The following is a 26,567-nucleotide window of genomic DNA, read 5'->3' as shown; positions in this document are numbered from 1 at the left end:
CAATAAGCGGCCCCACAAAGTTCAATCGGAGCCTCGAATCACATGTTTAAAGCTCTTGATTGATAAATTTGGGCCAACAACTTAAGTGTACTACTAAAAGGAATCCAATTACTCGGCTTTAAATGTTTCAAACTACCCATGGCAACATATTTTGTCGGACAGTACCAGCACATTGAAGCCAACTCAGGTCATCTATAAATTGCAGCATCTTCCTATCTTATAATAGAGTCAATCAAAACCTTCCTAGTAACAAATTATAATGGCATTCTCGTTTTCAAGGTATTTCCTTTGTTTCCTTCAAATGCTCTTTTTAACTTCACATATGAACCCGACCCGAGCCACCAGGCCTAATCCTAGCCCAACCTTCATAAAATCAGAGTGTAAGGTAACACCTTTTCCTGACCTTTGTTACCATTCCCTCTCAACCTATGGAACTGACATCCAAGCAAGCCCTGAATTGCTAGCTGATTCCGCTCTCTCGGTAACAATCACAACCACAAGGAGTGCATTAGACACTGTGTCAAAGATGTCGAAAACCCCCGGAATGCTAACTAAGGAGGTGGATGCAATAAGAGACTGTTTAGAAGTGTTGGGGGATGCTGTGGAAGAACTTCAAAAGTCTAACACTGAAATGGGTCGGATTAAGAACGGCAAGAAGTTTGGGATGATGATGAATGATATCCAAACTTGGGTTAGCGCTGCATTGACCAACGAGGACACATGTATGCAAGGATTTGAAGAGAAGGGCGTGTTTGGGGAAATGAAAGCTACTGTAAGGGGTAAAATTGTAAATATATGTCATCTTACTAGCAATGCCTTGGCCTTGATTAATAACTACGCATCACTTCATAGCTAAAGATCAATTAATAAGACTGCTAGCCCTACATGTTTTAATACCAAGGCTTGTGTAGTTATGTGTGTCCGTGTGTGCGCGCAAGTGTTGTTCCTTATTACTAGCTACTCCTACTAGTGTGAGATCAAAGGCCTAAAGAAGCTACAATCGACATTCATAAGAAGGCCCTTGTATGTAATTATATGAGCAAATAGTTCAATGATCTTTTATTTAGTAAAATTATGAATGAAAACAACTACGTAGTTATTTATTTCAAGGTGTACGCTACTCAAACAGATAATAAAATTTTAGTAGCATAATCATGACTAGATAAAAGATGAGATAGCGTGCGCTCAATTTCTGCACTATCATCTGATTCCTCTCACATCTATTTAAAGAACACCGTGCTTATGAAGTTGCACACAAAACTGTAAAAGAGTGATACTAACATATTTTAGCCCGGCAGTAGCATCGTAAAGAAGATGTCATTATCTGATTGTGCAAAATGTTGCAAGTTTTTGGTCACCGATAACAGGTAATCAACCATGCTAACTAAAATGAGTATAGATTAGAATAGCAAAATCTAAACTGATCAGCAAACAAAAAAACCTGATGTGTCCTGTGCCCATAGAGAGGAGACTTGTTGGAATATCGGGAGATTTCTGGAATTTGCTACTCGGACAGTTGAGAATAAGCCATTCGTGGATGAAGGCCATTTAGGATGATCGCTTTGGGGGAGACATGTTATGAATCAGAGATAGTGTAGTGCTCGCAGCAACTATCAGCGCAAGAACCTCTGCAACATTAAATAATTATCAAACATATGATCGTGTTTTCTAGTCTTGAAAGTAGTGAGAAGCTCCAAAATAAGGGACTTTACCAAAGGATATCTGAGCAGCTTCTATTAGTTGTACTCTTTCTTTCTCCCAACTATTTGCAATCCCATTTTGCAAAACCTAAATATTTAACAGTTCATAACTTGTTCCTTAGTGAATAAGCTTACTGTTTAAAAATTAGTCAAACGGGGATGGCGATATAGGCAACTTATTGTATTAGACAAATGCTTCGTAGAAAAAACAGAAACAAATATGCAATAACAGGTACTCAAACTGAAGAAAAAAATTCAAATGAATTACATTTGCAACATTATCAAAATTGAAAGTCATTAACAATTAAAATTTAAAAATTCAGCAAAAAGAGATCTTTACCTTCACAAAAATATTACTCTTCAGTGAACAAACAACTGAGAGACATAAGGCAGCAAATGACAAGAACAAATAAATCTTCAAGAATGACGACCGGCTACGCCTCCGACCTTCAAGTCATCACAGCATCATTATGACAGACAAATTAATGCATGTAAATTGGAAACTAATAACACAGCAAGTATCTGCAAACAAGGAGATAGCAGACAAACCTGATTCCCCAATAATTAGTGAGAGAAAGCTGAGAATAACGGATGAAAGGCCCAACACATTAGGATCTTCTCCCTTGGTCAATGGGAGTGCTTTCAGAAGAACACCGACCAATAGAATGAGTCCCTACAAGATAAATGAATTTTCATAAAGCAACTAAATTAAAGAAAAGAAAAGAAATTTCTAACTGATGAAAGACGAAAGTTAAGACAATGAGGAATCGCTATAACCCATATCATAGCCGGCCCTTCGTCAAACCAGACAGTGTAATCAAAAAACTTATTTAGACTCGTGAAATGGAAAGATGGCCTTGACATATATCACTCTAAACAAACTATTAGATACTTTCACCCATAGCCTACATCTTTATTTTTGGTACATAAGAGGGGCAAAGCCCAGATCCCGTAGCCTACATCTTTCCACAGAAAAAAAAAAAATTACGCAAAAAACTACAGACTGCGACAGAAACTGTCTATGGCACATTTAGCTATCCCGATATACCCAACCTAACGCATGACTCAGCTCAGCCAATCAAAAGATGACCATATGATAACTTGTTAACACTGCAGACCACCATCAAACAAACTTAAAATCCGAAAAAACTCGCTTGAATTAGCTGCACCAGAGAACTTTTCTCCAACAGTTCAACTCTTCGTCTCTTCCTATACAAAGGGAAGACATATCTAAGTCCTCACTGTCTTAAACAAAATCGCACCATACAAAATTACGAACTTTAAATTCCAGGATAAATTACCTAAGTTGCACCATCACCAAATAACAAGACAAGCTAGTCTTGCTCTATACCGCCTTAAGCTAATGTCCAACAATTCATCCCTCCCTAAACAAAGGGAAAACATATCTAAGTTATCACTGTCCTAAACGAAAACCCACCCTACAAAAATAAAGACATTGAAATTCTAGAAATTCTAGAGTAAATTATCAAGTTGCACCATCACCAAATAACAAGACGAGCTAGTCTTGCTCTATACCGCCTTAAGCTAATGTCCAACAATTCATCCCTCCCTAAACAAAGGGAAAACATATCTAAGTTATCACTGTCCTAAACGAAAACCCACCCTACAAAAATAAAGACATTGAAATTCTAGAGTAAATTATCAAGTTGCACCATCACCAAATTACAGATTACTACATCAGAGCATAATCCTAAAATGATTTGGGAGCGGCTGACATGAGTCACCCTTCGAAATAAAATTCCTAACTGATATAAGAAGACAGTCAAGACATTACGGAATCGCTACAAGTCCTACAACCCATACCATAGAGGCCCTTCTTTAAACCAGATAGTGTAATCAAAGAACGTAACTCGTAAAACGGAAAGATACCCTTGAGTATAACACTCTAGACAAGCTGATAGATACTCAACTATGATTCACCGATAGCCTATATCTTTCCGTACCCAAAACAAATAGATTGCGACAATAATCGTCAATGGCACATATAGCTATCCAGATACACCCAACCTCACTCATGACTCCTCAGTCAATCGAATTTTTACTGATATGATAACTTGTTCACACTTCAGATCACCACAAAACATACATAAAACCCGTAATACTCGCTTCAATTAGTTGCACCTGAAAACTGAACTTCAAAGTACGCTTAATTTTCAATATCTAAGTTATCACTGTCCTAAACAAAACCCCACCCTACGAAAATTACAGACTTTACATTCCAGAATAAATTACCATAGTTGCACCATCACCAAATTACAGACGAACTAGTCCTGCTTGAAACCGTTTTAAACTTACAACACATGACAAATCATTCTACCTATCATTAAATGAACCACATAGCATCGAAAGATGCCGACTTAAACTTGAAACGGTCTCAAATGGGATTTTGTGATTACTACCCTCAATTTTCTAATCATCCACCAAAATTCCCAATTACACACAGCTTGCATTTCAAATTCATCAAAAGGGTAAAAGAAATAAACCCAAATAAGCAGGTAATTACCTGAACCAATATGATTTGAGAAAGACGAGACTTGAATTTGGCAACTTTGGTGTACCCTTTTCATCAAATTCCATAAAACACAAAATGCATACATTCATTAGCTTAAATATTCAATCTATAATCACAAAAGAAACGGCAATAAAATGCGATAATTGATGGAATAAACAGATGGGAAATTGAAAAAAGAGAGCAAATTAAATGATTACTTGAATCAACGACCATGCGGTAGGAATAATCTGAACCGTCCGTTCCGGTCGGCCTTCCGCCGGCCGATCTCCTCTGCTGCATCTCTCTCTCTCGCTTTTCTACAGTGGGTCGTCTGTTTTTCTTTTGTTTTCTAAGGTTTTTCGGTTTTTCCAAGTTGGAGCCAAGTTTTGAAGGTGGTTTAGTTAAGTGAACTAAGGTTTGTATGGTTGGCTCTCTAGAAATGGATTGAAATGGATTTAGGTGTTGTTTGGTCTTGCTTGTGTGAAAGAGCTTCTCCTTTTTAGAAGGAGTTTTTTCACAAGCTACTTTTTGGAAAAAATTTATTTGTTTGGCCATACTTTTATAATAGCTACTTTTTATCAAATTTATATGTTTGGCCTAACTTTCCATGTAGCTTTTTGTTGTTTTTTTAATACTCGTTTTGTTTGTAGAATCATTATTTGAATAAAAACTAATCAATCAATCAATACTATATATTAATTCCAGAAACCAAGGGACTTCAATGTAATTAAAGAAAGTTATATAAATTAATTATACTATATAGTTTTAAATTACTAGCACCGTGTGATGGACCTGATTAAGGGATCTCAATGCAAATATTATATAGTTTGGGTTAAAATTAAATTATATAGAAGCTTGGTAATTTTCCTAAACATTTGTAAGAGACTAAAACATGGTCAATTTCCTTAAAATAAAATAATTAATTAAGATGGTTAATTTTAAGAAGACTAAAAAAAAAGATGTTTGGCAATTTTCCTAAATATTTATAGAAGACTAGAAGATGGTCAATTTCCTTAAAATAAAATAATTAATTGATACAAAATGTACACTTATGATATTAATTATTATCTTCATAAAATTATATATTAAATTTAAAATCTATGCAGTTTTATTAAACTTTATAGTTTATTAGATGTATAGAGATGTTAATTATTTAACATACAAAAATATAATATAAGTACGTTATAAATAATTCAAGTTAGATTCCATAATATATAATATTGTATAATTCTTTCGATTTGATTTAATGCATATATGTAATATATTTATATAAAATATATAATCCTCTTAAATTGCATGCTTAAGTATAAGTAGTAAAAGTAATTTCGTCAGTAAACAAAAGAATTGTAGTAACATTGGATATAGTTAATTATATGATAGTAATCATTCATTTGAATAGTAAAAGTAACAATATTATCTGCGAGATTAGTGACAGTAACAATAATTACGGCGGGAGTAATGAAAGTAAGAATGATTGCGGACAAGTAGTGAAATATTATTACTATTGTTTCATTAATAAGAATAAAATATTAATAGCGGAAGTAGTGAATTTGTCTCAAAATTTATTTCATCGTAATTTTAGGATATGTCATAGAAAAATATATTAATGATAAATTTATCGGTTATACAACTTTAAGTAATTTTATTTAATGAAAAAAATTTAATGGTAAGTAGAGGTAGCCCGGGCGAAGCCGGGCACCAATACTAGTACTATATATTAAATCCAGAAACCAAGGGACTTCAATGTAATTAAAGAAAGTTATACAAATTAATTATACTATATAGTTTTAAATCACTAGCACTGTGTGATGGACCCGATTAAGGGATCTCAATGCAAATATTATATAGTTTGGGTTAAAATTAAATTATATAGAAGTTTGGTAATTTTCCTAAACATTTGTAAGAGACTAAAACATGGTCAATTTCCTTAAAATAAAATAATTAATTAAGATGGTCAGTTTCCTTAAAATAAAATAATTAATTAAATGGTAATTTTCCTAAATATTTATAGAAGACTAGAAGATGATCAATTTCTTTACAAATAAAATAATTAATTAGTATAAACATGCACACTTATGGTATTAATTATTATCATCATAACATTATATATTACATTTAAAATCTATGCAATTTTATTAAACTTCATAGTTTATTAGATGTATAGAGATGTTAATTATTTAACATAAAATCTCAAGAGTGAATTGGTTTGGTGGTGTTCCACAAGAACCACCATTTGTAAATAGCATGCATGTAGATAGAGTGTGAGATAGTTTGGATTGGACATTCTTCACAAAGTTGAATTTGGAGTCGTATTTTGTCAATTTGGATTGGTGACGGAGGTCACTTTTGAAGAACACAAGTTTTATTTTCGTTGACCCGAAATCCCGACATCATGCGTCGGAGTAATTGTGGAAAACATGAATCCCGGGGTCAATGAAAAAAGCTCAAAGTTGAGTTGAAGAAAAATTGAGCAAATTGGAAGAACACAACAAAAAATAGCTGTGTGTTGTGTTTTGCCGGTGGACCGGCAGCCGGTTGGTCCACCGGCAGCGAGACCAAACAATTTTTTGGAAAATTGAAGTTGTGGTGTGTTTTGCCGGTAGGCCGGCAACCGGCTCACCGGCATAACACACCTGGCAGGTTGAAAACACGAAGAAATGATGTTGAGGAGTGTGTTTTGCCGGCAGGCCGGCAACCGGCCCACCGGTAAGACACACCTGAAGACTTGGGCATTTTTGAAAATTGGTGAAGAGGAGTGTTTTGCCGGTAGGCCGGCAACCGGCTCACCGGTAAAACACTCATATTATGAAACTGGGAAGTTGGATTCTTGAGTAGGAGTGTGTTTTGCGGTAGGCGGCAAATCACCGCGAAACACACCTGGTACTTGAAAAATTAATTGAGGAGAGTGTTTTGCCGGTGGACCGGCAGCCGGTTGGTCCACCGGCAGCGAGGTCAAAGATTTTGAAGAAGAAATTCGAAAAATAGAAAAATGAGGGAGTGCGTTTCTGCACCGCAGGGCCACCGGTTCGCCAACCGGCAAAACACACATTCAGACGCAAATTATAACCCGTGTTTCCCCATTTCTTCATTTCATTTCCTCTTTCTTCCTTCTTCATTCCTCCATAATTTTTCCCCCTTTTCAACCCTAACTCCATTAAAACTCAATCAAACTCCCTCCAACCTTCACCAATCTCCTCCAATCATCAAAATGGCCGGAAGAAGAACAAGGGCCGACATAGCAAGGGACCAAGCGGCATTGATTGCTCAAGCGGCGACCGATACTTACCCCGATCCGGACTTTCCCACTGTCGAGTTTGCCACACCTATGCAAAAGGGTAAGTTTATTCTCTTTAAAAATCGTCCCCTCACCCCTACTAAGTTCCTTCATCATCCGTCTTTGTGTACCCTTGGGATTTCTAGGGAGACGGAAACTTTGTTTGCGGGGTGCGGTATGAGGGGGATATTTACCATGCATGAGTATACTTACCCTCGGATCACATGGGAATTTCTGAGTAGTCTTAAGATTAACAAGCACCGGCAATCTGGGATGGTGGCTACCCTTAGCTTTAGACTCATGAACCGGGAACATAGCATTACTTTGGGTCGGTTGGCTCAAATTTTTGGGCTGGAAAATGCGCCGTCGCATAACCCGCCCGCTGATTTTCACTACTCCCGTGTTTGGAAGGCGATTTCGGGCCTTGATGATCAACCTGAGGTGAAAAGGCCCGCGTCAAGTTGCCACAATCCCGTCATTCGGGTGTGGCATAGATGTATGGGGTGCACCGTTCTTGCGGTGGATGAACCTTGGGTGTTTAGGACCCATGAGCTTGAAATATTAGGGTCCTACTTGTTCACGAAACCCACCCCCTTCCGAATTAATGTGGCTCACTACCTCGCCCTTAACCTATCAAAGATTGCAAGTTCTCCGGGGCATAGAACCCCGATACATGTGGGTGGCATGATCACCCGAATTGCCCGCAACTTGGACCGTCCGGTTGACCTTTCCACGATGAATTGGATAGCCGGGGACACCTACTTGACAAAGCACTACATGACCACCAAGCTTGAGTGGTTAAAGGTGAGCCCTTTTGACGACCTTGAATATTGGCAAATCAATCATAAGAATTCAATCCGGCTTCCAAATGTTACCGCGGTAAAAATTGAAAAGGACAAGGAGTTCTATCTCCTTGACATTGAAGAAGACCCTCCCACCGACCAACCTCCTCCCAATATTCCACGGGTTTATTCTAGGGACCGTAGACGCGACACTCACTCTTCCCTACGATATGCCGCACCTCAACCTAACCAACCACCACCATGGCAATTTCAACAAGGGGAGACCTCATCCTCGGGTCAACCTACTTATCCGCCCTTACCTCCATCTCTCACCGAATGGATGGAGAGGATGGACATTGCCACGGCAAAGGCCGCTAGTGAGAGGGACGTGTTGGGGAGAAAGTTAGACCGGATATACTATGATCAAGCTACCGGTACTTATCCCATCTATGATGATTTTTGTCGACGGGAGTACGTGGGCTATGAGGACCCTCACCCCTCTTATTTCACTTGGCCCGATGGAAACTACCCAAAGGATGGGAAAATGGTCCGCGGAGGCTTTAACCTCCAACCGGACTACTTTGCGCGACCCGTTTTCCCGCCTATGCCCGAGTCTAGACCGGAGGGGCATGATGCCCAATGGTTAGGGGGAGCTCGGCCCTATTTTGCTTGTGATGCGGGTGCGTCGGGGTCCGGTGGTGGTTTCACGGGAGGAGATAGCGGCGTGATGAATATGAGTGGTGATTTCACGGGAGGCCTTATGGGTGACGGCGGTAGTGGAGGTAATTTCACCTTCAACCCCGATGATTTGATTCAAGGCTCCGACTTCACTACCGGAGATAACAATGATGACGATGATGATGATGAGATGGGGTCTTAGTCCCAAGAGGCCGAGTTGATGGCCTATTATTATTACTCCCTTATCAATCCAAATGACAAGTATGATTTCTCCCTTTTATCCAAATTTCTCATTCATGTTTAAATTTTTCGCATGCATTTAGTTGATAATTCATTTAGTTGCATCATATAGGATTGCATTAGATTTCAATTTTGTAATATATTGTCACATTTAGTAATTGCATTCACTTAGCATAATTTGCATTGTCATTTCAATTTTGCATATAGAATAGAGCATGCATTGCATTGACAAAATAAAAACCAACTAAAAAAATCGAAAAATGACTAAAATCACCAAAAAAACATGTTATTTTATTTCACTCAATTGCCCTCCCATGTAAATGAATAAGTGTGGGGAGGGCCTAAAAAAAAACCAAAAACATGCATTTTAATTTCCAAAAATCAAAAATACCAAAAACATGTTATTTATTTTCAAATATTCAAAAATCCAAAAATATGTTTTTTTTTATTTCCAAAAAAAAAAAAAAAAAAAAAAAAAAACCAAAAATATGTTGTTTATTTTTCCTTTTCTCTCCCTATACTATGTTCCATTGAGGACAATGTAAATTTCAAGTGTGGGGAGGGAAATATCACTCTTGTGAATATTTGTATATATTTGTAAATGCTTGTAAATTTAAGAAAATTCAAGAAAATGCCTAAAAATTGAAAAATTTCTGAAAAATTCAAAAAAACTTTGCATTGTATATATATGTTTTGTCTAACCTTTTGGCATGGCGCATTGACCACTTGAGGCAAAAAGGAGACTAGAAGACCGCTTGGTATAATCCTTCCTATCCCTTGCTCCTTTTTACTACTCTTTCTTTTTGGTATCTTTGATATTTTGAAGGAGGATGGGAATTTTGTTGCTTTGGGTGTCTCCTTGGGAGACCGTTTGGAATTTTGGTGTTGATGTGCTGCTAGGTTTAGCCAATTTGTTGCACGTTTCATTTCATGTTTATTTAAATTTCCGCATGCATGTGTTCACATGTAAATACTTGTTGCATTTCTTTCTTTTGCATTGAGTTTGTAAATAAGTTTTTAAGGAAGAACATGGTCAAAGGAAGGGAACCAAGTACCCCCATGATGAACTAATGTGCCCAATTGTGCCTTCCCCCTCCTCGTGACTCGCACCCGTGGCCTCTTAGTTAGCCGAGGAAGGAGGGCTTGACCAATGAGTCTAGACCGATCTTGTGAGACCTAGGGCCGTAGACTAGACCTTTGGCTCGACTTAACTACTCAAGGGTAAAGGTAGAGCCTCCTAGGGCGGGTACATTCATACCCCGCCCTCATCTAGGTTTGAGAGTAGGTCTCCTCTCGAGGCGTGTCACATCATTACGCATAAGTGTGTCGCATCGTCCTTAGATCATGAAATTGCATTACATTTTTGTGCATATGATTTGAAGCAAAAATCAGTTTATATGAACCTCACAATAGCCAAATAGCCTTATTTTATTCCCTACATTATCTCCCTTTTTGATTCACCCCCTTTGAGCCTTAGCCTTTTCATTGGCAAACCCACTAAATTAACTACATTCCATAAACACCTTTCCTTGTTCAAGAATTGGTCGTTTTTGCAGTTGTGTTATAGGAGGTGATTTGGGTCATAATGGCGGATAGTTTATTTATCCACTTGGGTCGGAATTTGGTATGCATTTGGCATTGTATATAAATAAGAGGTTTTGAAAAAGAAATGAAAAACAAAATAGAAAAGTGAAAAAAAGTCATGAAAAATCAAAAAAAAAATGAGTTGTGTTGTATATATTTGTTTGTTATCAAGAAAAAGAAAAGGCGAGCAACACCCCTACTCATCATTTAAAGGGGTAGAAAAAGCCGTTGCTAAATAAAAAGGGGGCAAATTGATGTTTTTCCAAAAATGAGTCGGGTCTACACATTTTTTGCATGGCTTTGGAAACCGAGTCGTTGTTACGGTGTAGACGTTACCATTTGTTGAAATAAAAGGAGTTTTATCAAATTTTTCCTACTTGAGTTGGGTTTATGCAATTTTTGCATAGTTTTGGTCATCATTGCTATGTTAGGGCATAGACGTGTCTCATGTGTTGCAATAAGAGATGGGATGTGATGTGTCGACGATTCTTGATTTTAGCTCCACATGTCCAAACGGTGCTTGCACCAATCCCGTTTCGACCCTCTCCTTAGCCCCGTGGTAACCCTTTGCTTCATATTGTATGCATTTTTATCATTGTTTGTATTTCATTGGACATAGGACGGTCTTACACATTAGATTGCGGGCACGTTTTCGCTAGTCGAGTTAGTTGAATGATTTTGGTTACTTTTTGTCACAAAAATCACCCTGTTCTTTCATTGAGTGACGAGTGAAAACCGTGAGGATGTCGTTGCCTTGGTCTCCTTAGTCATGGGTCCTTTGGTTGAATCTTGTGTCGGTTTTGTAATTCTCGGCGGACTTGCCCTTTCTTCCCTTTCCCCGCTCTTGAATTAGTTTCTTGAGCATTGGTCACACAAGGGTTGCTTTTGTCACATTTAGGGGTTGGCACCTCAATTGGCACTCCCGAGACTCAGTACTCCCGACCGAGACCATGTTTTGTTATTTGAAAAATCCGACCACTTAGATGAGGAAAGTGGATCATTTTGTTAGATGCATTCTATTTGTTGATTATGTGCTTTCATGATGAATGTGTCAAAAGTTTTGTAGCAAGACCCAACTTGCCTTGCAATAGGGCACTCTCCCCTCATGGGTGTCAAATTGTGAGTTGAAGGGGCGTTGAGTGCGCTAATACTCGATCGGCTTAAGTAGTAGTTTAGTCGAGAGATGCTTATATTGTGCATCCGCTCTCCATATCTATCATAATAATGCTTTGTACATTTGGTTTAAGGACTTACTCGGGGACGAGTAAGGATTAAGTGTGGGGAGGTTTGATATACGATTAATTTACTCCTAATTCCCTCTTTCTTTTATGCAAACCGACTCATATCGAGTCGGTTTCGGGTGTTTTTCCTTGCGTTTTGTGCCCAATGCCCGTACTTGTTACCTTGTGCATCCTTTTGTAGGAAACGAACCAAGTATGGAGAATTCGGGGCAAGAAAGGCACCCCATTGCCTTTACATGAAGAAGAGGTGAAGAAATGCTGAAGAGTGTGTTTTGCCGGCAGACCGGCAGCCGGTCTAGCCACCGGCAAAACACACCCCAGAGAATGACTTAAGATTTTTGAAGAAAAGTTGAGGAATGTGCTTTGCCGGCAGGCCGGCAACCGGCCCACCGGTAAAGCACAGCAGGTGGAATTTATTTGAAGAATTTGGTGAAAAACGAGCTTGGCCTCGCTGCCGGTAGGAGCACCGGCAGCCGGTCAACCGGCATTTCACACATCCAAAGTCCTGAAGAGTGTGTTTTGCCGGCAGGCCGGCAACCGGCCCACCGGCAAAACACAGATGCCAGTTGTTTTAATTCTTTGCACGGTTTTGCCGGTAGGAGCACCGGCTGCCGGGGCACCGCACCCAAAAACGCAAACAGACGAGATTTTGGGCTTTTCTTCCTCTTTTCTTCCTAATCTTGTACAAGCCTATAAATACCCCCTCTTAAACCCTTTTGTACACATAACCCTAGATCTGAAAAACATTCCATATTATTGTAATACCTTCTTAATCAAGCACTAATCTTTCAATAATTATTATTAATATTTAGCAAGAATTAGTTAGTTCTAGTAATAGTCAATTGTTTACACTTGTTGTTGAAGTTTGTATTGGGGATTTTGAAGGGTTTTCCTTCTTATTAATCAATCAAGCCTTCATCTTTCCTTTTGTTGGTATAATTTCTTTCCTTTCTTTTACTTGTTTATCATTTGTTTACATTTTCCTTGTCCTTTGATATTGCTACAACATTCATCATGTCTCCTCCTTGTGTTGTTTGCTTTTCTTCTCTATTTAGCATAATTTCCCTTAACATGAGTGAGTAGATTCCCTCTAGGGTTTAGGGTGATTCTTTATGGAATTTAGGGGCATGATTCTTTGAATATTTTGATCTTTGGTGAAATTGTTTAACTTTCCTATTCATTGCACTCAAGGTGTTTGTTGATTTGCTCAAGTGAAAGCTTTTGCCTTTCTTCCTTTATTGCTTAATTCTCCCTTGGAATGAAAGTTTTTTTTGGGAGTCTTGATGTGTGTCTAGGAGGGGTGTGAGACTTAATGAAAATTAGTAGCCACCTTTAAGATAGCCAAGACATTGGTTCTTCATCTTAGGTTAACCTCTCACCATTGACCCTTTTTGATCTTCATGTTTGCCCCTAAACCATATTGATGACCCCGAAGGCCCTAGCTTTTAATTAACCGTATTCATTATCACCAACTTGTTTATCTTTTGCTCTAGTGATTATAACCGAAACCCTTTCTTTTAAATTTTGATTAAACTTGACTCCTAATTGAACTTCGTAGCAACCCCCACCATCCTTGAGTTCGACCCCGACTAAATACTACGCTTTTTCGGGTTTTATAAATAGTTTTGGTATAGGAAGTGACGGCAAATCCCTATATCAGAAATGCCGTACAACAATTCCTCTAATTAGCAACGGTTGCAACTCAACTCATTTTCCAACGCTTTGTTGCATTTCTCTATCACCCTACACCTCTACTATCAATAACAAACAAGGACTTTGTGAGGCCGCGATAAACGCAACGGTTACTAATCATGTCAATGTATTGCATATGTTGACGGATATGAGTAACGATGAGGGGTCAAGGCGAACACTACTGAAGACACTATTTACGGAATTATTAATTGTATGCTTGATTTCGGTGACGCTTATGTTCCTATTGAGGGAAGGAATGTTTCATTCAATGGAACTAATGTTGAGTTTGTAGTAAAAGAAGTCAAAGATTGGATAGTCATTGCAATTGACAAGTACAAATTGTGTTTTAGGGAGCTTAATGAAAGCGGACTTGCTGGCCCGTTGAAGATGAAGATTGTTACCGCGGTAACTCGTGCTCTTAAACTAGCAAGAATTACATCTATAAAATATAATTAAAAGGCTACCCTAAATTGACTAATAAACGCCACGTAGATAAAGCCACGTAGGATCCAAAAATGCCACGTAAATGCCACGTAAATGTGAGCATCAAAACTCATTGCCACGTAATTGTCTTATTTTATAGATTTAATTCATTTTTCTATAAATTAATTTAATTTATGTAACCCTTACAAATTTACATCAAAATTTCATAATTTATAATCAATATTGACATTTTAATTGAACTTTTGTAATTAAAACATGTTAATAAATGTCATAATTTATAATTAAAATTGACATTTTAATTGAAATTTTGGTAATAAAACATGTTAATAAATTAAAACTTTTCATATTACTTAACATGCACCCACCATCCCCCTACTACTAAGAGAATAAAAATTCTCTTAGTTTTCCCTCCAAAAGGCATATAGCTAAATAAGGTAACAAGTAAAAAAAATTCATTACATTATTATCTTTTCAATTAATATATTCTTATAATTAAACTCTAATCTTTTTAATTAAAATTTATATTATGATTTTTTCACTGAAATCCATAATTTATTATGCAATCATTTTCATTTACATAAATATTATTTTTCATCAGTTACACTCTAAAATTACGCAAACCTGCTTCTTATGCAGTCTTTAACATAATTATTGTAATCACTTACACCCTAAAATTACGTAAATCTGTTTCTTATATTATCCGTCATCGGTTACACACTAAATATGGTGTATATTTTAAAGGACGTAACAATTTTTATGTTTTTTTTAATTAAAAATAAAAAATATTAGTCTAATTATTCGTAAATCGTCTTTTTAAGTGCGTGGTATACTGTTTTTACCTCTTATTGTTATAAGGTTATACGCATTTTAATTAGATTTTACATTTAATGTCATAAATGAGTTTCAAGCAATGATATAGCATTATAGAGTTAATTTTTATAGTAAAGTAAAAATGATTTAAGACAAAAATAACTTAACTTAAAATGTCTTTTTATGGTAATAAACTTTCATTTTCTACCTCTTACTAAGATTATATTAGTACATTATAACATTAAAGGTACAATTAATTTATGCAATGAATATAATGAGAATGTCTCTTTATAAAACAAAACTAAAAAATACCGTGCTGTAGCACGGGGATCTACACTAGTTTTTATTAACACTTTTTCCTGTTTAATTAATTTTTTTAATTAAACATTATAATAAATTGATTAAAACTCTTCATAATTCTTAACATCCACCAAATTAAATAAAATTTCTTCCTATCTAATTAATTTTTGTAATATAATATGTTAATAAATTGATTAGATTTCTTTATACTACTTAATACCCATAATTTTCATTAACATTTTTCCCTATTTAATTCACCTTTTGAATTGTTCAGCAATCAATTATCTAATGTAATAATACCACAAAATAAATTAAAAATAAAATTAAAATATGGGAGTCTATGGTTGTGTGATGACTATAAAACCTATAATACCTATGATAGTTTCTATTCACAATATTTATTTAAAATTTATTGCTCATTTGCCCATGAGTTTCTAAGTTGTGGATTATATTTTATGGTTTAATTTATTTATTTGATTATAGAGAGTATATTGAGTATTATTATAGAGTATTGTTGTTGTTATGTCCAATAAAGTATATTTTAATTTGTTATGCTATTGGTTTTATAAATCCTTTGATTTATATTTAAATTCATGTTTTCCATTTTGTTTAATTTCAATGATTTACATGTGACAATGTTGATTCGTTTGTGAAGTTTTTGCCATGTTGATGTTTTACCTTTTGGTCAATATATTTTTTATATGAATTTTAAAGCATCGTGAAATGTATGTGAATGCAGATAAGACAAAGCATCACGTGGGTAATCTGAAGAGGGAAGAAATACAAAAGGCACGAAACTGAGGTAAAATCTATCTATACAATATAATTAAAAGGCTACTTAAAATATTTAATTTTAATTCACATGGCATTTTTATAGAGGTTAATACTAATTCATCTATATTAATTACTTAATTATTTATTTTTATACAATATTATAAAAAGGCAAAACTATGTATTAAAAAGTTAATTATCTCCAAAATTGTCACATGCTTATAAGTACCAAAAAAATTTAAAAAAACAGTAGTTGCAATCACTAAAAAACTAATATAAACTCTTTATTTTCTTCTCATAAATTTGGTTATTAATCTACCTATTTATTTAACTTTAATTCTATAAGATAATTAAAAAGCAAGCGATACTATCTACCATTATTATTCTGCATGTCATATTTTAATTTCGGAAGAGAATTTCTAAACCATTATCATGCAAAGTAGATTGTGTAAAAAAAATAATAATAATAACAATAATAATAATAAAGCAAACCTTTCACATTCCATTTCTCCTTACACCATATTTATGTCTATATTAGATTTCATAATACTGAGAAAAATCTATAACTCTATAATCTAAATAAAAAATCTATAATCTATAAATCTAATTAAAAGGCAAGCCAAACTATCTACCATAATCTATATGTCATATTTAATTACATACGATAATATCTTAAACCACTCTTGTATAAAGTAGATTTTGTAAAAAAAAAAAAAAAAAAAAAATTATAATTATTGGTAATCAAGCAAACCTTATACATTCCATTTCTCCTTACTCCTTATTTATGTTTATATTAAATTTCATAATAATGAAAAAAATGATGCTCAAAACTCAAAAGTCATGAACCTTGATTCATATTTATATTTATATTAAATTTGATAATAATGAAAAAATGATGCTCAAAAGTCATAAACGCATCCTTAATTGTTTATATATTTTTGTTGGAAGGCAAAATTTATAAACCAAAATTCTTCTCATCTCTATTGTTAGTAGAACTAAATGTGTCACTAATCTTCCTATGATTCTATTCCAATTAAGGTAAATGTATTAAGGTTTTAGATTATTAACTAATTTATTTCTTTTTTAGTGCAAGTTCCATTGGTATGAAGTTTTGATCACATTTTTCAACTTCATCGTATGTATTTGTTTTGTTCTCATTTAGGGTCTACCAAGATTTATGGTGTTGACCTATTCAAAGGTTAACATACTTACATCTCTAAAACTTCATGCTTATTCCCTCTTTCTTTCTCTATTTAAGAGAAGTTTAAGTTAATAACGATAATATTGTATAAAACAAATTCCACTGTTTTGTTGGTTAATTCGCACTAATTACTGAGTTACTTTTTTATAATAACGATTCATTGGAAAAAGAAGATTATATGGAGAAGTAAAATATTATGATTGCTTAAAGAACTATATATTAAAAATTAAGTGTAAGATTGACGACATCAACGTGAATGAGTAACAGTTTTTTAGTTTTTTTTCAACTGTATTTTTTATTTTGGTATTTGTTGATTTTTTTCATCAATTTACCTTTGAAAAAATAGCATTCTTTAATTTATCGACTTTGATATTTATGTTAACATGTCAATGCCCGTACTTTTAGTACACGGTCTATCATGAATTATTCATGAGATAGTCTTACTATGTGATTTGATATTTTATAAAGTCTCAATTACTAGAAACACTAAAAACAAAATATCCCGTGAAATTCACGGGCCACAAAACTAGTTATCTCTATTCAAAACCCTTTAGCATATTACTACTCTAATACTGTATGTATTTCCGTCACAAATTCTTACTTCAGACCATCTTAAGTTAAGACGATACTCACAACTGATTGAAATAATGTTGAAAATAAAAGGAGGTTGTGAGAAGTCTTAACTTAAAACGGTATTGAGCAATACCGACTGTTCCTTTAATTTGTTAACCCCACTATAATAAGGCATTTTGGCTTCATAAATATGTTAGTGTACTCCCTTATATTGAATGTCAAAATTATGTATTATGTGTTGTCAAGAATCACAAATCCCGGGGCTGGGGCAATATAGTGCTAAACCGAGTGATCGGAGGTTAGCTCAAGTGGTAAGAGCTCTCTTGCTCCAACCGTGAGGTTGGGAGTTCGATTCTTCTCTGCGATATAATGTGCTCATTTGAACCAAAAAAAAAAAAAAAAGTATGTACCTATGTGTCACGGTCCGCTACTTTTGCCGGACCGTGGCGCGCACCCTTGCCCGTCTCAAGGCAAGATGCAAGCGACAAGGATCTTCGTACTAGTGAGGGATCGCCCACTAGCACGATACTCGGGTCTCGGGTCGGTGTGTGTCGGGAATCCTAGTCACGATTATCAAGTCCGGCACACGAAAGCAATAAAAGTAAGCAATACGATTATTGAAAGCAAGCAACAAGCAACAACAAGCTTTTGGATGAAAAGCGGTTTTTCATTGACTAGCACCTCTCAAAGAGGCAAATTTGATAGTTTGGTCCTGGTAGCAGGAAACATTGAATTTACAAGTTTAGTTCAGAATAGCGATATACCTATTTATGGAAACCTATTCTAAAACTACTAAGAAAATACTTACTACAAATGTACAAGGGAAATGAAATTACATAAGTATAAATAAATCTAAGGGTTCAAGTGTGCGGATCGTCACACTCTCCCCCACCTAATCTGTTGCCGCCCTCGGCAACACAAAAATCTCGAACGGCGCTTCAGTGAGACATCCTCGGTGAGCTGTGGCCGTCCATGCTGCATTGTGGTTTGGCTTTCTCTTGAGTCCGGCTTGTAGATACTTCTCGGTCCACACCATGATCGGATTCATCGTCCCTTCAAGAATAGAGTGCATTTCCTTGACGGCGAGACTCCCGAACATCATGTCCTCCAAGTTTATCACTCGCCTCTGATCATTCTGGAAAGTCCAAGTCCTCGTTGCTCGAGCGGAAATTTTACGAGATCGTTCAAGGTGCTTGCTCCATCGCACCTTCACCTTGTCCATCACCACTTCAGTACCTGCATTCACGAGTAAGTGAGTTCTCCAGGACGCCGAATCAGCATTTCGGCGCGGCCCCCTGATGGTACGAGGCCTTCTCTCTTGGGTCGACCGACCATGAAACCAGGGCGTCGATTCAAGACATCGACGCGGCCCCTGATGGTACGAGGCCTACTTCTTTGGGCATCTCGGCCCTCATTGTCTACTCCTCGGTGAGGGGGTAGACTCTTCTTTCGTCCCCCAGGCCACTTAGCATCGTAGTTAGCCTGGGTCTTGTTCGCCCTCGGCTCCACCGAATCTTTAGGCATTCTCCAAGGCCGCATCCCTTGTTTCGGCGTCGGTATCACCCTCATAGCCGAAATTCGATGCTGCCCCTTGTCTTCGTCGCCGTCTACCGTATTCACTACGATAGACCCCATTAGTAGCATCGATCCGTCACTTGGTTTCAATACTACCAATGCTTTCTGAAAGAATTGCATACCGAGTACTAACTTGAAGTCATCCAGCGGAACGGTGGTGAAGTCGAGCTCCCCTGCCCACTCACCCACTTGGACCGCGACCTTCTTAGCCACTCCTTGGACGCGTCTCATTTTCCCATTGACCGGCTTCAGAAACTGTTAGCATCCCGCAGAACTAGCCCCAACCGATCCGCTTCCTCTTTCGTAACAAAGTTATGGGAGGCGCCCGAGTCGATCAAGGCTCGTGCTTGCTTCCCATTCACCATCAAGTCCACGTACATGAGCCCGTTGGATTTCTTGGCGGAGGAATCTTCGTACTTCCCCATGGCGCTGATCCTTTGAAGTGAGCCCATCCGTGGTTGGTCTTCACCATCACTCGAGTTTTCGTTACACTATTGGTGATAGACGGCCAACGCCCCATCAAGACGTTCTTGAGCCCCCTTCGGCATCTTCTTGAACATGGCATTGAACTCCGCATTGTTCGGACAATCGTCCATCTTGTGAGGACCCTTGCACACAAAACACGCGAACGGTCTCTTCGTTGTGGAAGCAGTAGAGTTTTCCGCCTTCGAAGACGAGCTTGAGGGCGAGTTTGTAGTGCTCGCCGATTGGGCTTGACTTCCTTGTGAGCGAACCGACCGTTTCCCAACCGAAATGGCGCTTTTTTGTGGCCTTTGTCCATTGTACCCACTTTGTGACACACCCGTATTCCCCGTTGGTGCCACAACTCTTGGTGCCTCTCGCTCCCGTGAAAGTCGAGCGCGCTCCGCTCCGCGGCGATATGGCCGAAGACAGAGTTTTGGGATTTTGCCTCATGACCTCTTGTTGTGCCCACCTCTTCAACCCATCAATGAATTCAAATGTCCTGTCCGTCTCAGACATTTCGGTAATCTCGAGCATGCATGCAGAGAATTCCCTCACATATTCTCGGATTGATTTGGTGTGCTTGATTTCCTTCAACTTCTTCCGAGCAACAAACTCCGTGTTCTCGGGGTAGAAGTGATCCTTCAAGATCTTCTTGAAGTCGGCCCACGATGTCACCGTAATCGTGCCCACATCGATTTCCTTGTACCTAGCCCTCCACCACATCTTGGCATCGTCGACTAGATACATGCTTGCAGTGACAACTTCCGCGTCTTCGTCGAGCCCACTTACTCGGAAGTATTGCTCCATATCGAAGATAAAGTTATCGACCGCTTTCGAATCCCTCGCCCCATCGTAGGCACGAGGTGGAGGTGCCTTCACTTTATGGCTCCCCACAGATTTCCCGTCATTGGCCACCGCTTTCACGAGCGTGGCGCAAGTGTTCTCTAACATCTCGACTTTTCGATGCAGATGATTGATCTCTTCCTCCCGATCGTCGGGGATCGCACCACTGATCGCTAGGATGCGGGTTTCCATCCCGTCCACCTTCGTCTCAAGGTCACAAACCGTCTTTTGCAACTCCTCGAGGCTCGCAGCCATCCGCATAACGATGTCCTCGAGTTTGGGAAGCTTGACGTCGATTGCGTCCTCTAAGGCATCCACTCGGTCCTCGATTGTTTCGCCCATTTTCTCGATCTCGATGAACAAATGCGGCGTGTGTAAAACCCGTCCGAAGACCGGCTCGATACCAAATGTCACGATGTCGCTACTTTTGCCGGGACCGTGGCGCGCACCCTCTCCCGTCTCAAGGCAAGATGCAAGCGATAAGGATCTTCGTACTAGTGAGGGATCGCCCACTAGCACGATACTCGGTCTCGGGTCGGTGTGTGTCGGGAATCCTAGTCACGATTATCAAGTCCGGCACACGAAAGCAATAAAAGTAAGCAATACGATTATTGAAAGCAAGCAACAAGCAACAACAAGCTTTTGGATGAGAAGCGGTTTTTCATTGACTAGCACCTCTCAAAGAGGCAAATTTGATAGTTTGGTCCCTGTAGCGAGGAAACATTGAATTTACTGAAGTTTAGTTCGAAATAAATATATACCTATTTATGGAAACCTATTCTAAAACTACTAAGAAAATACTTACTACAAATGTACAAGGGAAATGAAATTACATAAGTATAAATAAATCTAAGGGTTCAAGTGTGCGGATCGTCACACTATGCAATTGCCACAAGTGCGGAGAATAGAACATATCTAAAGGCCTTCAAACACAAATGGTTCAAGTACAAAATCTCGGAAATTCTCATTTTTCATAATCTTAGTACAAATGTAAAATACATGGAGATGGATAATAATACATAGATAAAGGCAACCCAACCATAAGAACAAAGTTTGGGCACACCTTTGGACATCAATTTTTCTACATATTATTTTATGTTACAACTTATAGCTCTAGATCAAGTATATCAGTATATAAATATATATACCTTTTGCCTCACATCAAATGTAGGAAATAAATCAATCAAACCACCCTTTTTAAACAAGAGTATAAAAGGTGGCTGAAAAAAATGGAGAATTCAACAATTTGATTAAAAAATTTAGAAAGGTCTGATATCAGCTGAATCTAACTTCCAGACCTTGATAGAGGCAGTCACACTCGAATCCGTGGCATTGTTGAACACAAAAACCCTGGCTTTCCCATTGATTGCCTTTGTTGGGTATACTCTTGAGCTGATACATGTTCTTCCTCCTTGTCCGAATGCTTCTACTATCGAATGATCAACCTGTTTTACAGCAACATTTAGTACAACTAGAAAACTACTGAACTAAATGTAAGGTCCTATGCAGAAAGCGAAGACTCGAGTTATGATGTCGATAGAGGTTAACTTACAAGTAGTCTCATGGAGTACTTCTCGTCCTTAAGAACCGGAACTGGTCCACCATAGATTTGTTTGTCGACACCATTAGCCTTTGATGACCTGCACCAAGAATTGTGTACTTGATTACATTCTTTGCTTCTAATTAATTTGATAATGGTAATTCCGCCATAGTGAGAATGGGAGCCTATATATATCGGGATACTACTGAAATTAGCTGCAATTAAAATTACCTGGACTGATCAGTGCAAAACCAGTTTTTGACGGTACCATCTGAGGCCTTGGCAATGTAGAAATATACAGGGGTCAGCTCGGACAGAGATTCGTCTGCCAAAACCAAAAGACCGAAAGGTCCTAAAGCCCGCTGCACTGCAGCCCCGCCGCAGCTATTGATCACATTGTCATCTCCAACTATTGACTCTAATGCTTTTGAATCTACTGTAAACTCAGCAGTTATGTCCAACTGCCACAAGCAAATTGCACAAACATTAATTATTACTCGCTTCGTAATTGTGATTAATAGTAACAAAATTGATTATGTGTTAAATATTAGCGTGTCCTAACTCCTAAATACCTGAGCAGCAGCGGTAATGCCAAGGTTAATGATGGAGCCTGGTGGTAATTGAACATCATCAACTTGAGTGTACTCCTTTCTCAAGCTTTTAACCTCCTCCACTGGCCACTGGATAATGTTAGCCCGCGTCTTTGTGTCGTATGTCACAACCCTTGGAATTGTCTGATATAAATAAAAATCAAGTTGAATCATCGTATTAGTCAATAGTCATCGAGCTAGAATTTGTGGTTGTAAGGCGAGTTTTCAGCTTAGAAATTTTAAGCAAAATATTACCTGCAAGGAAGCCCACCCCTTCAACAAATCATCATCTTCAGTATCAGTCTCACCAACCCAACCCCACAAAATCCGTCTTCCTGTATTTTGATCAAAGAACGTCTTTGATGCATAATACTTTCCGTAATCTACTCTCAACCCGATACCTACATCCATTTCTGGGTTATCAGGTGTCCAAGTCTCAGTAGCTATATCATAAGTCCCCAAAGCATAGTGATCTTGCTTATTATCATCCAAACTAGCTTTCAACACATGCTTAACACCCGGTCCAATAACCGACGTGTCTAACCCATTTAAACTCGTAGTCGATACCGGGTAAAAATCGACACATTCCCACATACCCGTACCAGGGACCGCGTGTAGTGGCTTATCAAGACTAGTCACAAGCTCGTACTTCTTAAAATCAACTGTCTTGTATATTAACGTAATACCCGTCTTACCAACTTTAGACCCTAGTGCAAGTCTCCAAACCCCGTCAGGCCCCACCCACGCGGTAGTCGGGTCACGAAAGTCCTTGGCCCCAATACCAGGGGGCGGGGTCATAACAGGATTACCCGAATACTTGACCCAATCAAGAAGAAGTGGATCTGAGAGGTTAGCAGGAGTTGCTAGATTTTGGACTTGTACAAAGTCGTCAGTGTCACCTGTGTACAGCATTATGATGTTGCCATCTGGCAAGAGCGTAGCTGAACCGGTCCAAACACCGTTGATGTCGTACCATTGGTCAGGGACCAGTGATATTGGGAGGTATTTCCAGTGAATCAAGTCCTTTGATACTGCATGTCCCCATGTAATGTTGCCCCATACGGCTGAATCCGGGTTGTATTGGTAGAATAGATGGTACCATCCTTTGTGATATAACGGACCTACATACAAATTAAAAATGAGCATTAGTTAGTGTTAGAGATACGTTTTAATGAAAAATCCGTATATGTTGGCTTAAAATGAGGTGGCCCAAGTGTCAAACTCATGTCCGAGTAATCCAGTATTAACCAAGCGTCGAACACTAGGGAATAAGACCAGAATAACATGTAACCGAATTAGAGACAAAATCTATGTTTTCGTTATTCAGAATTTCAAAATAAAATTGGACAGAAAATTAGAAAGGCTAATCTTCCTAACTTAACGTCAATTGTTTGGCTTTCAAACCAACTATTAAAAGGCAGCTAAAGAGGACATTTACCAGATTTTTTGTTGTAAAATACAATTGTCAAAGCAACAACCACCATTTGAACGGCCTAATCAAAATACTAGTCATTCATACAAAGCCAACGGATTTTGCTCCTTCAACTCCATCCACTTTTCTTGAATCTTGACACATATATGTTGCATATGAAAGAGTGGTTGCGAGACTCAATACAACTCGATGACGTCAACCATATTCCATAAAGATTCATTTTTCGGCCATAATTATTACACTATAAGCTATCAGAGTTAGTCTTGTGTGAGGCGTTTTTACACTAATATAGTTGTAAAACAGATCTAAATACAATCCTGTTAGTAGATAAAATGAAAAAATTTCCGTTTTATAATAAATTTGTATAAAATCGACTTATGTATTTGTGACGACAATATTGCCACGTTGAATGAAATGCACCAATAATAATAGACAACATTCAACTATGAGCAACATGATCCAGTGACACAGAGCAACACAATCCACGTAGTTAATGAAAGTAGGAAAACACATCACATTGTAATTGGTCCACAACTCCATAAAAGGCTCATATGTCTCTTTTACTAGCCACACACTTTCTTTCTTTCTTATTATTATAAGTATTTACGTTATCTACACGTTCATTATTTCATGTGTGTATATTCATTTGTACACTTCACTTCTTTTGGGCCCCATGTTATTCATCTTTTGTCGGAATTTGCAACCATATTCCTGGCCCACTTTCAACCAACTACAATCAATAATCTCAACAGCTAGTCTTGCTTGTGACGGGTTAATCTCATCACAAACTTGTGACATCTCACAAAAAGGGAGAGGGTATAAGGTAGGGTACCCCTATGTGCTTCCCACTCACCTCTCAATGGGCATTTTGTGAGAAGAAACGGTATCCGTCACAAGCTTGTGACGGATATCGCTCGTCTTCAATGAGATTTTGTGTAATCAATAAGTAATACCCTCCTTATTGTTTTCCTAATTCTACTTTCCGGACGATGTTAGAGTGTCATCAGGTAGTATTAAACACACATAATAAGAATTTCATATTGTGAATGAAAAATATATAGACGGTACATTTTATATATGAGAGAGTGATACTAAAACTCGATACCATTTAGTTGCACTATAACTAGTGAGTTCGACTATGAAGTCGACTAAACGGTCTTATTGCGCCTAAAATTTTTGTTCAAGTTACATTAGTCTTCCGCCATTGATCTAAGTGCTGAGGTATAGGTAAAGGTTATTCCTTGTTTGATTGTAATTTCAAAATTTGGTCATTAAAGGAAAGGATAAATTTCTAATGACGTGTTTACTTTGTAATGATACAATCATACCGGATTAGGCATCTTTCATACTTCTCTAAATTACTCCATAGGTAATTTTTATTTCTAATTGAGTTTATTTGGGGCACGTCAAATTAAACCGGCCATTGACTTTTGGAAGGATTAAAAGACCCAAGACATAAATAAATTATAAAATGATTCTTTTTATTTATCCACAGGGGGCAAATTGAACGAGTTGGCTTAATTATATTATACTCGTATCATGGAAGTTGCTTGAATGTCATGTGATTCACGACATCCTTAGATGTCAAAATTTCAACGCCTTTGGTGCTACCTACAATATGGTTAATGGTTATCCAATATAAAAAGACAGCTTATTAGACGGTTTTTATTTTGCGTAGACAATATCCTCCACTTATTTCGTATTAAAAAATTGACTAATGGTCTTAGTAACAATTTTTAAGACCATCAGGATAGGAAATAATTGAATTGTAACGTAACTATTTAGTTACGAAGTATAAATGTCTGAATTTTAATTCATATCCCAAAAATGACATTGTTAACGTCATTAACTTTAGGATTTATGATCAAACTCTCTTCTATTCACTATGTTAAATTGGCGGCTACAAATAAAAAACATTAACAAAAACATATACGTCTCAAATGTGTACTTCACACATATCTAACGTGTCCTAACACTTAATATAAACCGATTTATGGTCGAACTTATTGTTATTAAATCTAATAAACGATAAAATTATGCCAACACTAGCACCAAAAAAAAAACCTCATAAAAAACATAATTCTGTTAAAGAAGAATATACACTTACCATTAGGATCTGGAACGTGCCAATTCAACGCCATCAACGAACATCAACAAATAAAACAAGAATAAAAACAAATTAGTAATTAACTCCTTAACATTTAATACACTTATCATTTAATATAACGTCAAAATTTATTCAATACACCGACTATAGTTTCGTATACTCTAACCAATTTTCCTATTTGTCACTCCAATTTACTTTATTACCAATCAACAA

At 37.3% G+C, this 26,567-nt stretch overlaps 3 protein-coding genes across 4 annotated transcripts; 1 reads left to right on the top strand and 2 right to left on the bottom strand.

The window, feature by feature from the left end:
- The first annotated feature begins 259 nt into the window (after positions 1-259).
- On the top strand, positions 260-856 carry LOC141620713 (21 kDa protein-like). Its single transcript, XM_074437515.1, has one exon. The coding sequence runs from the start codon at positions 260-262 to the stop codon at positions 854-856; it is 597 nt and encodes a 198-aa protein (XP_074293616.1).
- Positions 857-1,298: 442 nt separating this feature from the next.
- On the bottom strand, positions 1,299-4,617 carry LOC141618116 (uncharacterized). The gene is made up of 6 exons (XM_074435230.1): positions 4,431-4,617; positions 4,225-4,280; positions 2,250-2,373; positions 2,041-2,147; positions 1,713-1,788; positions 1,299-1,628 (listed from the first exon to the last, which is right to left on the bottom strand). The coding sequence occupies exons 1-6, from the start codon at positions 4,510-4,512 to the stop codon at positions 1,549-1,551; spliced, it is 525 nt and encodes a 174-aa protein (XP_074291331.1). The 5' UTR covers positions 4,513-4,617; the 3' UTR covers positions 1,299-1,548.
- A 17,007-nt stretch (positions 4,618-21,624) lies between these two features.
- LOC141618114 (acid beta-fructofuranosidase-like) lies at positions 21,625-26,567 on the bottom strand. Of its 2 annotated transcripts, none has more exons than XM_074435229.1 (6): positions 26,355-26,567; positions 23,071-23,936; positions 22,798-22,959; positions 22,457-22,686; positions 22,238-22,325; positions 21,625-22,130 (listed from the first exon to the last, which is right to left on the bottom strand). In XM_074435229.1, the coding sequence occupies exons 1-6, from the start codon at positions 26,386-26,388 to the stop codon at positions 21,945-21,947; spliced, it is 1,566 nt and encodes a 521-aa protein (XP_074291330.1). In that variant the 5' UTR covers positions 26,389-26,567; the 3' UTR covers positions 21,625-21,944. The 2 variants fall into 2 exon arrangements, with proteins under 2 accessions (XP_074291330.1, XP_074291329.1); XM_074435228.1 differs by lacking the exon at positions 26,355-26,567 and adding an exon at positions 24,254-24,314.

This window comes from Silene latifolia, chromosome X (assembly GCF_048544455.1).
Source record: "Silene latifolia isolate original U9 population chromosome X, ASM4854445v1, whole genome shotgun sequence".
In the NCBI taxonomy this organism is placed as follows: domain Eukaryota; kingdom Viridiplantae; phylum Streptophyta; class Magnoliopsida; order Caryophyllales; family Caryophyllaceae; genus Silene; species Silene latifolia.
The sequence above is the reverse complement of the archived record's forward strand: the minus strand, read 5'-3'. Positions and strand labels throughout refer to the sequence as shown.